This window comes from Alligator mississippiensis, chromosome 12 (assembly GCF_030867095.1).
Source record: "Alligator mississippiensis isolate rAllMis1 chromosome 12, rAllMis1, whole genome shotgun sequence".
Classification (NCBI taxonomy): Eukaryota; Metazoa; Chordata; order Crocodylia; family Alligatoridae; genus Alligator; species Alligator mississippiensis.
In genome coordinates, this window is record NC_081835.1 from 30,953,338 (window position 1) to 30,967,635 (window position 14,298).

Consider the following 14,298-nt stretch of genomic DNA (forward strand, 5'->3'; position numbering starts at 1 on the left):
CAGCCATTTTCAAACTGGTTTATGTGCCCCGAACATCAGTTCTGTTACAGGTTTAAACCAGTTTCTGATCACTTAAACCAGTTTGTGTGTAATGTCTGTCCCTAGCCTGGGAGAGTCTCTGAAAATGTTTTTCCAAATTTTACTTTAACAAAGTACATTTTTAAAGTACAGCAAAAGCTGTGTTAACCGGCACCTTACAAGCTGGCATGCTCTGTTAACTGGCATGCTGGCTTGTAAGGGCTTGTAAGGGAAAAGTGAAACTGGAAGTGCCTACCGTGGCACTTCAGGTTTTGTGGAGCTCCCACAGCCTGGGGGAAAGCAGCCTGTGCTGCCAAGCCCTTATGGCCCAGGGGCATAGCAGGCTGCGCAGGTCCCCCCTCCCTGGCCCTTGGAGCCTGTGGGAGGGTTGGCGATGTGGTAGGAGGGGCAGCAACATGGCGGGAGGGTTGGCAACACCCCAGACGTGGTGGGAAAGGCAGCGGCCCGAACAGGCAAAGACGCCTATTCAGGCCGCTCAGTTATCCAGCATATTCTGTTATCTGGCACCCTCCATTCCCCGTGCATGCTGGATAACAAAGCCTTTACTGTAAAATGAATTATAAAAAGCTTGGATGAAAACTTTACATTGCTGACAATAGGATAAAAAATGTCCCTTGTCAGAAATAGGCATTTTTTTGCTGCCCATGAAAAGCACTGTTTGGCTATGTGTCTATGGTAAGTTTACTGTTCCTGGAGATCCTGCCTTCAAACACACTGTCCCACGCTGGGCAGGCCACCTTGTAAACCAGCAGCAGTGTAACTGCATACATATGAGCAAGCTTATTAGTTTGAGGACAAACTAATTGTCATTGTCAGCACAGCTAATTAGCCCAAATGCTGTGCAGAGGCATCAACCCTGCTTACCATTTAAGCAGCAGCCCACACAGGCTAACACAGCATTTTTAAGGTGCTCACTGCTGGGGATAGTAAGTTTACTATCTGGGCATAGCCTCGGTCCTGCCAGCATTTTTTTGAAGCAGCAGAATATTTTTTCCTTAGCTGAAAATGTTCAGTATTTTTTTTTTCAGGCAGAACATACACATACACATTAAGAACAGCTGTTAGGTTTTATAATAATGGGCACCATGCAGCATTTGGAGGGACCTCAGCTAAACAAAGTGGCCCACTGTGCTTTGAATAGCTTAGCTGAAGCTCAAGTTGGTGACTCTGGAGGTGGGATTACTTTTAATTTGTTGCCATTACAGTTCATTTGTCAGCTTCTCCCTATGATTATAATGTGGGCATTTTGCCTTGTAAAATACACCATGTATGAAACTGTCTCAATCTCAAATGATTTAGAAGTTCAGAGGAACTGTGATGCGTTCCAAACTTTCACTTGACAATGAGAAACTTTTCCCGTTCAATGTTCCAGCTGGAAATAGCCTTTTCTTTTTCCTCCTTTTTAAACAGCATAAGAGGTACCACTTAAGGGGACAGCAGATTCAGCATTATTTGCCTAGGCAATGACAGTGTCACTTAAACAGAAGCAAACTATTTGGCTGTAGAGTCTTTGTAAACTGCAGCTAAGAGCACTTGCTAGTTATTTTCTAGGGTATACATATATACACAGATATATTTTTAAAATTCTTTTAACATTGCAAGATTCTAATGAATGATTCAAAAAGGATGTATTGGCTCTAGATCTCTAATTTTCAAGTGTAACTGTCCTGATTCTTCAATTTTTAGGCTGGCTAAGGCCCCCTGAAATATTAACAAGATCATCCAAAAGAGCCAAGAAACAGGATTTTATTCTCACACTTCATTAAGCCTGACAGTATTAAATTGCCTGTTGTAAAGAGAGAAGACTGCTTTTCATGCATTTTACTAGAGATATGCGTTTAAACATCATAAGCAGGGATCTGACTCTCTAAACTAAAGGACAATACTATTCCCAAGAAGACAATGAGTACTTATTGTCATGGATACATGTTTTACAAAACACTGTTCTTATTTTAACAAGTTTTGAAGACAAATAGGAAGCCATCACATTCAGGAATCTGTCTTAGTATCTGAAAACTACAAGATTTCTGTGAAAATGGAGCTCATTTATATGTTAGAGTGATTGGATCAAATTCAGAATTATTTTAGGACTAATTAATAAAGTTCAATAACTAGTTTATGAATCTCTGGTTTCAAATTATTCATACAAGACAAAGAAATACTACTGGCTGATGAATCTAACTCAGAGTAGTTCAGTATTTTTGTGGATTATTATCTACATGGGATCCAAAATTTAACATTACTTACATCATACCTGTTTCCTCAAATATAAAACAAACCTCACTGAAATTTAACAGACCCAGAATTACAGTAACAGATTATGAGTACTCTTTTTTCAATTAGTATAGGGAGGATTTTAGGAGGCCTGTTTCTCATCTAACTTTTCACTAATATTAGAAAACTCAAAATATTGGCTCACTTTCTGGAATACCCTGGTAAGCTTATATAACTCCTACAGCCAACTAAAAATGTACTGGTATCATATTTCTTCTTTACTGAATTAACTCAAAGTCCTCAGGGATCAATTTGTTTAAAAGTCTTGCTCAAGAAAAGGTCTTCTGAGAAGAGCTGTACTTGTTTGAAGTGGATTTAGCTAGTCTAATAAAACATGTTGTGATATTGTATTTTCACTGAATGAAAGAGAATGCTAGAACTAATTTTGCATTAGTTTAAATTCAATGCATAGCAAATCAAACTTAACAAGGCTCTCAACAAAATGTTTGATATTGGTAGGATAATGTGGTTGCTTATGTTAAAAAATAATTTAATAAAGAAGCCCTCTGTATTCAGAAGCATGCACATGTTTCCTATCTCACATCTGCAGTGCAGAACTGAGCCCACATACACAGATAGCTGGATGAAATTCTATTCTAGTTTATATCTGTACCACAAAGCTGAAGTCAGTGGAGCTACAGAGTAAAAGAACTGATTGGCTTCAGACTGCTACCAGCAATTGATTCACAAAATTCCACAAGAGATGACAGACATGGAAGGAGACAGAAGAGCTGATAATCTTCAATAAAGAACAGAAAAAATTCCCTGCCTTCTTTAATTCTAGGTTGTAAGAGATTACAAATACTCTGCTGCCTTAGCCTTAGGATTCATTCTGTCCTGAAAATACAAATATACATACTAGCCTGTCAGCCAGGGAAGGTCTGAACAGAGCTTATACCCCATCTGATTTTCAATGTTAGTAACCCCTGGTTTCCTAAGTAACTAATTATTTTTATTTTACATTGAAGATTCATTACTTCAAAAAAAAATCTATATTTGTGTAAGTCAAATGCTGAGTGATTATTTGAAATTATTATTGGGATGCAAGTTATTGGTAAACTATTAAAATTCTACACAATCTAATTCTGGGTGTAAAAGAACTCTAATTATAGCAAGCTGCCTTTGAAATGCTCTTGCTGGGATGGTTCCCACCCTTCCTGTTTTGAATAAGACAGCCCTGATTTTGTTTTTTTAAATGAAATATACTGCTGACTCAGCAAGCATGGCCAAATTTGTTGGTAACAGCAGCACGTCTGCATGAGCACTTTGTATCAGGGAGTGAAGGAGGTGCAGGGAACATCAAAGCATTGGAAAGTCAATCAAAGGTTATATTTAAACAGCTTCATCTCTATCCCTGAGTACTTCTGACCCCCCCTTTCCTGTTTTGACAACTGTTAAAAATGGCAACCATATACAAAAAAACAAGTATATTAAAAAGCAATACTTACCACCACTGAGTATAATGACTGCTATAAATATTGCCAGGTCACTGTCATCTAATTCCAGTGCATTGAACTTCACAGCAAACTCAAACTTGGGCTCCATAAAGTCACAAAAAGGTTTTCTCAAACTCTTCAGAAACTCCCGTGTCATGAATCCTTGTCCATCAGATATAAGAACCCCATCTTTATTCATCAGAGAAGCCAGAAGTGTATATATAATCTCATGGACACCATACTTCAAGAGAGTTACTTGGTCATTCAAATCGAGGTTCACAAAGCCTGGAATATTCTTGGCAAATTCTGTGATTTCTTGCACTGCCTCCACAGAGCGAAACTGACACCTCTGGAAGATGCGAATTGCTACCTCTTTGTTCTGTTCTTGAAGGGGTGACACATGTTTGCATTTGATCTGATCTTCTCCCATCATTAAAGAATTCATGTCATAAATAACAAATGGCTAAAAATAAAAGGAAAAATATAATTCAGTTTCACGTATCACTTCTGTGTACAACACATTACCAAAAGACCGCAAAGTACAATAAAACACATAAATCACTGTTAGGAAACACATGGAAGTAGAACAGGGAATGTGCAAATACGTATCAGTGTACCTAGGGAGATTACTTTTGGGTTAAAATGTACATGTCACTCTTTAGAACAAACATTCTTACAGTTAAAAATAGTTTGTTGAAGAGAAAAGTCATTCCAAAAAATTTCTCACACTTGCTGTGAATCCACCTTCTGGAGTTTAGAGTTTTGGAAAGGCAATTTTTAAAGAAGTCAATAAAAGCAATTTTTTAAAACAAAAAACAGTTTTCACTCCTAAAAAGTATCTATTAATGATGCCTTATTTATTTTCATAAAAGTGTTTAATTCAATGTTCAGAATGTTATTAATAAAATACTGTTACCCCTTTTACCTGAATTTTAATAGTTTATATCCAATAATATATAGAATTATACTTGACTGTTAGTAGTTAGCAGTATTAGTCTGAAGTCAGGTAGAGGGCAGGGCAGGGTGGCACATTAGGACACTTTTACATGTGCTCTAGAGGTGGGTGAGGGGCAGAACTATAATTAAAGTAGCTCTGAGAGCCACCCTAAAGTGCCACCACATCTTGTATATCAGTATCCCTGTGCTTAAAAATGGTGGCAAGGGTGCTTGAACTAAAGCTCATTAGACCACCTTTAGTTCAAGCACCCCTGTCACCATTTTTATGCATGGGGACACTGATACACGAGATATAGGAGGGTGCTGGAGAACGGTAATTGCCATGATCCAGCAGACTCGATTAATCAAGTCTGCTCTGACATGCTGGAATTCCAGTATGTTGAAGCACCCTCCACACTTGTGTATAGGCACCCCTAGAAACTAACTTGTTCAGAAATGCACACACTTTCATAGGCATCAGTCTACTTTTTCAGATGCTATAAATGGAAGTAGGCTGCTGCCTATAAAACTTTTGCATTTTTGAATGAGTTAATATCTAAGATCCTGGCCACACATTCAATTTAAGGCATGATACAAACAGGCCAGAAAGTTATTCCACGTATAATGCAGAATAACATTGTGGATCGTTTACTGTACTATCATGCCTTAACCTGATTTGCACGTGTGGCAATTAACAGGATGCAATAACCTGTTAACTGCATCCTAAACATAATGTGTATCAGAGACCTAAGGTGCCACCCTACCCTGCCTTCTACCTGAATGTCTGAATTGTATCTTCATTGGTAGAACATTTTTATAGACAGATATAGTATCTTCAATATTTTTTTACCTCATATGATCATTTAAAATCCTATCCTAGAAAGTGTTGCAAATAATCTACACTCTTTAACCGTGACCATTTTATAAAATGTACTCATTGCTATTAACTTCATCATACTAAAAGGAGTTAAGAGTTTCTTAAACTCAAAAAACACGTTAATGAAGAGCTACTTCATACAAAAAATAGCATGATGTAAATTACAATAAAAGCAATTCATATGATGAGTATGCCTGAAAAATAAACCCAGGCATAAATAAATAAACCCTGGAATATATCAATTTGAAAACAGATTTAAAAAAATTATGCCAGAAAATCTTTTATAAGCTGGAAACAATCTATTTCAAAATAAGCAGATGTGAGTCCTCTGGGTACGATCTGTTAAAATAGGTGGACAAGTGAAGAGCTCTGAATTTATTTTAGGAACCTTCATCTTTATGCCAAATTATTAAATCAAGCGCATGCATCATTTACCCAAGATTGTTTGAGTCTGCCTTGGAAAACAAAGAATTCATTTGGCTACCTTATGTTTTTCCATGCTGCAGTTCACTTTTTCTCTTACTATTTCTGTCATACTTGTCTGTTTATACTCTTTCAAGGGATTAAGCAGCACCAAAACCTCTATTGCACCACTATGCCAGATATGTAGAACTGAAAAATGATGTACTTTGTTAGCTTTCATGCTTGCAACCCAGATTTTATAGTCTTCATTGCTCACCTTATTCCATATCCATTAATATTAATGAAGAAACTTCCATTCATCTCAAGAAGCACTGGATCAAGTCCTAGATTACTGAAGTCATAAAAGTATTTTAAACATGTACCAACTGGATTGTGTTTTGCTTCCAGGAAATGTGCCATTTGAATTTTTATTTTTCAGCAAAAAAAAAAAAATCCTTTTGGCAGTTTAAGAAAAGATTGCAGAATTGGATGAAAAACCTCCATGTTAAGTTTAAAAGGGAAGACAAAGACACGGAAGAAGCAGAACAGTTGGGGTGCATCTAGATGAGCGCATACATGTGGTATATGGCGCTGCAAATATGTCTGCAGTACCACATACTGCACAGTCAGGTGTTCTTTGTGCTGCACGGGCATGCTGCCCATGCATATGCTGCTCCGCCTTTTTTTTCCCTGTTTTTTTTTTACTCCTGGATATCCAAAAAAAGAAGCAGTGCACACATGGACAGTGTGCACTGTTGAAAAGCAGAGCTGGGCTGCCCAGAGCTGCACTGCAGCTTCCAGCAAGGCTCTGCCTGGCAAGATTACCTCTGCTGCAGCCCCAGGAGGCCCCTAGGACTCCAGGTAAGGCTGCTGGAGTCCTACCGCCCTTGGGGTAACCTGCCACACACCAAAGTGCGCATGGCATACGTGTTCCCTGGGGACAAGTAGCTGTGGTGCAAGATGAGCCACTGCTACTTGTCCCCAGAGAACCAAATGTCTGTGCTCAACTGGATGCAGCCTTGCAGTTTATAAGGTGGTCCATGCTTTATAAGACGATCTACTGCTTCAAAAACATTTTAAAGATAGATGCTAATACATAAACAAACTGGATCTACATAGATAGCTATAAACGTGAGCTCTCAATATTATCTTTAATAGATAATAATCATGGGGTGCTATTATTTCTGAATTGCACTGATTCTCTTAGTTACTTTCCTGCCTCAGTTCTAAATACATCAAAGTTTCTTCTTAAGTTCTCAGTTTCCATTAATAGTAGATATACTAAGTGCTCAAAAATTCTATGAATTCTGACACACAAGTAGTTCCTTCATTAGGAACAAGTCTTTGGAAATCCATCTTGTGAGTTGTGCCATCACCCTGTGTAATGTTTATTCGTGTCTTTGACTAGTCTTTAGTGGAGAAAATTCTGGTATGTATTCAATAAGACTAACAAACAAAAGTTTTAAATCCTTTGCAGGGGCACTTGAGTTTTTCTGGGAAATAGTATGCAGTACACTTGGTGCATCTATACATGCAAATAGCACATAGCAAGAAACTTCAGCACGGTGTGTGCCGGAATTTATTGCTGCTGGGTGCAGGTTGCTCCTGGGCACGGTGTTTACACATGTGCCCCTGACCACAACACATTGAGTCGGGGTGGAGCAGCCCCAACTGGCAGAGGGTCCAGGGGATCAGACTGCCAGCCTGGAGCTGCTCCATCTTGGTTCAACATGCTTCCGAGGGGCTGGCTGGGGCACAAAGGTGCTCCAGTGTGGGGCAGGCAGCCCTGCACTGTAGCAACCTTCTGCCCTAGCCAGCCCCAGTGTTTTGGTTCACTAAATAACTCTGCTGTAGGATGGTCTTTGTCTCAGACAGTACTATTCTACAGTGGGGCTAATTAATTTATTGCACCATAATAGGGGTGCATGTGTAGAAAGTGACACTTAACTGAGGAGCTAATTAGTCAATTCCACAGTAAAGCGTGTGTATAATGCACCCACTATGAAAAAGGACTCAGTGCTTCTGTCTGTAAGCCCATCAGAATTTTCCACCTTGTTCCAAGATCTTGCTCATCAATTTTGCTATGAAATACAAGGAGGGTGGAGGGATAGAGGGGGGCATATTTTGGATACCATAATGTAACTGTTCTTGCAAAGCAATCCTCTTGGCTATGTAAAAAAATCTTATTTCCTTTATGCAAAAAGCTGTTTTCTAGGAGCCACATGGCACTCTCTTAAAAATTTAAATTAATTGTAATATGGCTTCAGAGAGACCAAAACCAAATGAAATAAAGGGGTCTTTTTCAACAGAATCGGCATCTAAAACTTTTGCCTATATAAAAAATATTATGATTTAATTAAATCACTCGGGAAACCTAATTAAGCTTCTCAATATAAGGCATCCTTAAAAATAAAATAAGTGTCCATACAATGGAATCATACTCATTCAATTAACTTATTTCTAAACCAGTTTAGTTAAATTAATAGCTTTCTTACGTGTACAAGACCTATACAATTCTAAAATTCCAATTCCAAAAAATTGGCTAAGTGGCAAATGGCTTCAGGCTAGGAATCTGAATTAAAATACAAGCAGCAGAAGGTACAACACTGGCTACATAGCTACTGTACTAGGACACAACCCTTGTAACTTCTTTGAGGGGTATGAAATTTAAAAAAACCCATGGCTCTGAGAAATATCAGCAAGATCTACACAGATGTTTCTCAAGATTTAATGTACACATTCTTCCAGTTCTGGCAACAGAGGAACACTTTCATGTACATAACTGGATGGAATAATGGCTAAATGAACATAGGCTTCTGAACCTCCCGTTCTGCTATGTCATTCTCTTATTCTTTCAACAGATTCCTACTTGCTCTTTAGCACCAAACTTGAGAAAATCATTGTTAATAACATCTGTTCTCTGCATGCTTATCTGCAAAAGATATAAAACTAGTTTATATCATTTGGGCTATTACACAAATTGACACTTATGGAGTGAAAATAAATAAAAAAGCTAAAATGGGCCAAGAAAACATGATTTAAAGATTCAAAAGAACTCTGTAATCAGAAGCTTATCTTGCTTTGGTTGAGGAGCTCTATACATTCCAGAACAGGACTGGTTATTTAGTAATTTTAGATTTTACACACCACTTCTGCATATCCAATCCTTTTCATGTGGTGCAGATATAATTAAAGAATATAAATAGTCATTGTAGTAAACAGCTTCACATCTCATAGCACAAAGTCCATTACAGTACAAATAACATAAATGTTTTAATCATTATTTACTGTCTAAGAGCATTCAGTCTCTGTGGGTAATTTAAACATGACCTGAAAAGTGGCAGCAACTTATGCATAGAGGTGTCTATTTGTGTACTGTTTTATGATTATCTCTAGTCTGGCAAGGGTTTTTAAATTTTAATAAACAATAAAACATCATGTGATGGCACACTATATACATGACATAGATGTAACATCCAGACATCACAAAATCACTTCCAAAGTCCAAGCAGTTATTAATTAACTACCCACCAGAGCATAAGACCAGTTATTGAAATCTAAGACAGCTTTAAAGCATCTTGTAAAACAACACAAAGATTTGTGGATGTACCATCATCGGTACCTGTACCATCATCGGTACCATCATCGGTATGGATTTCTGGCCACAAATATGAAACAATTGAAGACAAGATAACCCATAAAGAATCCATACAAGTTTCAATGTATTCTGGGATAGGATATCATGTTTTTATGCTCTGACCCTTTAAAAACTTACATAGTTCAGTAACTTTTGTACAAAGGACTATACAAAGTCAACTCAATGTAACTACTAATATGCATAAAATGATTCACGCCCATAAAAGTTTGTAGTATCAGAACCTCAGTCAGTGCTGCGTATACATCCCCTCAATGGGTGTGTCTACATAAGATGCTTTACTGCACATTAAACTAATCTAATACATAGTAAAGAATCACTGTCTACATGTGCACAGCAATTACGGAGCAGTATATTCATGTAATGCACCGTCTTCTAGTACCTGTAGATACAGGTACTAGAAAAACAATGCATTAACTAATGCACTGTACCACATGTGTAGATGCTGACTGGGAGAAATTGATGCTGACAGCAGGGGGCCACACAGGGTCAAGGAGAGCTGTCATGGCTGCTAGGCAGCTGCTTCCCAGCCACATGGAGATTGGGATGGGTTTCAGTTTCCGTGTGGCTGGGAGGTAGCTGCTTCGCAGCTTGACAGCTCTCCCCGCCCTGTGGAGATTGGAGGGGTCCTGATCTCCATCTGCCTGCCCAGCTGAGACAGCTTCCCCCATTCCTTTGGGGCCAGCCTGATCTCCCCTGAGCTGGGATGGAGCTGCTTATCCAGCTGAGACAGCTTCCCTCATCTCTTTGGGGCCAGCCTGATCTCTCCCGAGCTGGGATGGAGCTGCTTATCCAGTTGAGACAGCTTCCCCCATCCCTTTGGGGCCACCCTGATCTCCCCCGAGCTGGGATGGAGCTGCTTATCCAGCTGGGACAGCTCCCCCCACTCTCCAGAGCTTGGGGTTAGTCCCTGGTGCTCCCTGCCAGCCTGGGGCTGGCACCTAGGAGAACCTGGAACTCCTCCTGGCTGCTGCAGTGGGGCAGAGTAGGGCAGGAGCAGCTCTGGACTGGTCTGTTCCTATTGGGCTCAATTTGCTCTCAATGGGGGTATACATACAGATGTGTGCCATGGAGCTCTTTAATGAGTTTGAATTTTCTGTACAGAAAATTCAGAAGCATTAATTGCACGTGTAGATGCACCCAATGTGATTGCATTCAATAACATTGATTTAATACTGTATTTCATTACATTAATTTAAGTAATGTGGAACATCAATGTGAAAACTGCATGTAGATTCACATTAGTTATAATTTTGGGACAAATTCCATACTATTGTATAATTAGGGCTTAGTTAAAAAAATAAAAATGTAATATGCAAAAAAAGAGAAATTATAGTAAAATATATAAAGATTCCATTAAGAAGGCTCAAAATTTCTCTAGAATTTAAGTGTGTCACTGAAAAAAGTTTTCAGACAGTTCAGGAAGGAAATCTTTTTGCTGTGGACTGATTTGAATTTGCAGGGAGAGACAATTACTTCAAGGATTTTTTGCTTTTCTGTTGCATTGGCATGTGAATCAAGACCAACTGCATCAAGTTTAGAAATAGAAATAGGATAAGAATCAATCCTGAGGAGAGGAGTAGAACACCTCATTTTCCTCAATGAAATGTTGACTCTAATATTTTAAAAGCCAATGCTGTTAGTGGTTAATTTTTTTTTACTGGTTATCTTAGCAAAAAGATTTGGAAAAATATCCTTATCTGCTACTGATGAACATAGTGGCAGTTATGGGATGAGAGAACATTTAATCAAGTCAGCTCTTTCATTTCCAAACAGAAAGTGGTGGATCTCTTAGCTCAGATCTTTCTCCCTGAAAGGAGAAATTTCTGGGATGTCCCTTTAGCTGAATTGTCCAGCCAAGCCTAACCTAAAGACTTGTAAGCTTCCACTGTGCTTCTCAGCTTCCTTCATAACCCGAATACAGAGGATTCAGGTTATGGAACTTTCCTTTTAGTTCTGCCCTCTATCTCCAGCCAGATCCAGAGGAAATGCTATAAGGACACACTGAATGCATACCTGAAGAAAACAGATGCCAACATCAAGAGTTGGGAGGGGCAGCTTGCTAACTGACTCCAGTGGTGTCAACCTCAAACACACAGCAGCCTGTTTTGAGGTAATGTGTCTTGCCCTCAAAGCATAGAAATGAGTGCAGAGGAAAGAAAAGAAGAGGAATCCCAGGCTATAGCCTATGCTACCCTGTGGAAAGACCTGCAACTCTCAAGTCATCTCAATGCACTGTGGTAGATCATCATTGAATTTAGGGACTGCCAATGACTTTCTCTAAGAGGTTATTCTTGTGCCTGATTAACCCAGGTTGGATCAAACCAACTCAAGATTATGTCAAATCATCTAATTCAAGTTCAGATTTTCTGTGTGTGCACAAGGCTTGAGTCTAAAAGAAACATTCAAGTGATAACTCAAATTAAGTTTGTTGTAAAGACAAACCATTAGCTATGACTATGACCTCTGGACCACACAAGGAAGCACTGAAATGAAGCATGGCACACCTGCTCAATAATTTCACTGCTGCAAGGTATCTACGTTATATCCATTTCAACTTACAGCACATGTTTCACTGTAGCATTCCCTAATATGATCCTTTGACAGTGTAGACATGCCCTTAGTGGCAGCCCAAAATGTGTAACATTCTTTTTTACTCTTGATAAAATCAAAGGAAATCAAATACACTGTCTCTAGCATGTTCCTGACAACCAAACTCTCTGCTATCTGTTTAAACAAATATATCAACACAAACTGATTTTGGTTTTAGAAAAGCTGTTTTTATCCCTATGTAACTGAATGATACAAAACCAAATTCCACATGGTTAAAAGGATGCTATGTTGCTACATGTTGCTTTAGAATTTTTCAAGGAAACCCTCAAAGTACATATCCCTCTATGTATAATGTTGCAAAGATTTTCCTGTAATGTGTTTTCTTAAAATTCTACTTGCAGCACCACAGGATGCTGAATTGACCCAAGATAACTAACTTAAATGCAGGAAATCATCGTTACATCTTAGGAACAAGCAGTACATTTTATGAAGAGATGCAATCCTGGTTCTGTGAATCATTTGCCAGTTATGGGAAAGGAAAGTAGAAGAGTACAACTACATTAGATTATTTCTTTGGGGTCACTGCTAGTACTGGTAATATGTTACTATATGAATGTTTGCAACAGAATCTCAGCTTTTTGTCTACCAGATACTTAGCCCTATTAAACAGATAGTATGGCAGATAGAGGAGGGGGGAAATGGGAAGAATGGTTCAGGGAGTACAAAAAGGTTAAGATGACCTTCAAATTCTTGTACTGGTTTCAAGTATTTTATTAGGTGAACTTGGAGATTTTTCAAATAATGTTTACTTATCCTATCTAAAAACATTTCCTGTGTTTAAGACACAGCTTGAAATATGTAACTGCCAACAGCAATTTTTTTTTTACTGTGTCAATGTGGTAAATCATTTACTCAAAAAAAAAAAGCAGAGAACTAACTGATTTGTCTGTCGTCTTTCCTGTCAAGATTGCCCTCGCCTTGGCTTTGGTCAGAGGGAAGGACTTTATGTATGAGTCATACAAATGCTTGGCGAGGGCTCGCAGGTCAGCAGATTCAGGGTTTAGCTGGTCGATGTCACTGGAAATCTCCGCCAAGAGCTTCTCCTTCTCAGCTTGTGGCATTCGCCCAAACCTGATAGCTAAAGAAGATGACAAATTATTACATTAGTCATGGCTGCACCTAAACACACATGGTTTTTTAAAATAATCCTTTTCTCATTTTTCATAATGATCTTTCTAAAATTTCATTATCATTAAAACAATGCTTAGGTAAGCAAGAGGAAAAATTATTGTACTTGGTAATCTGGATGAGCAACCAAAAGGCTTCAGGAATTGTTGTAAGAGCACAATTAGGGTGTAGGCAGAAGTGTAGCTCCCTGGTCTAACCCTTACAATCTATGAATCTGTGGTGCTTTACAAGAAGGAACCATGAATTTGATTGATTCTCCTGACTTACAAACATTAGATGTTGGGTTGGAAGGGTCAGGGACTGAGCTCTAATTTGGAAATGATCCAGGGAGGGAGGCTGCATCTCTACGGACTCTTCCCCTAGTCCTGCCCCCCGCTCTCCCAAGCCCCCAGTGCTGTCTCAGGATGGGAGAGGGAGAAGGCAGGGGAGGGAGGTCCATTCTGGGGTTTCCCCAGCCTGTGCTGGAGTGGCAGGGTGTGGATTGAAGCCCCCCATCTTAGGGGGACTTTGGAGTGCCTTCATTTAAACTCTCATGTAACGAGCGTTCAGATTATCATGGGATCAGGCCCTTTAAAGAGCTCTGTGGCCATCCACTTGTGTTAGTTCATGGCTGGACAGAGCTTTCAGAGGCCAGATTGGGCAAAAATTGTTACTTCTGTCTGAACCCCTAGAAAAGGAAGCAATCTGTATCATCAAGCAGTCTGAAAGCATGTCAGATGAATGGGGACCCTTGTTTTCTGTGATAAAAAAAAAATCCTCAATTTTTGGATTAAAAAAAGGAACCCAAAATCCACATTTTCCCATGATTAAAATGAAACACCACTATCACCACTATATATATTATACATAGTGGCATTTCATTTTAATTATGAGAAAATGTGGATTTTGGCTTCCTTTTTTCAATCTGAATATTGGGGATTTTTTTTATCAGAGAAAAC

General features: G+C 38.9%; 1 protein-coding gene across 6 annotated transcripts in view; it reads right to left on the minus strand.

Moving 5' to 3' along the window:
• PPARG (peroxisome proliferator activated receptor gamma) overlaps positions 1 to 14,298 on the minus strand; it is a 119,133-nt gene that overhangs the window by 13,569 nt on the left and 91,266 nt on the right. For all 6 annotated transcript variants that reach the window (XM_019494843.2, XM_019494928.2, XM_019495022.2 and 3 more), the window contains 2 exon segments: positions 13,111 to 13,310; positions 3,762 to 4,212 (listed from right to left, as the gene is read on the minus strand). In XM_019494843.2, coding sequence (XP_019350388.1) covers positions 3,762 to 4,212; positions 13,111 to 13,310 — 651 coding nt within the window.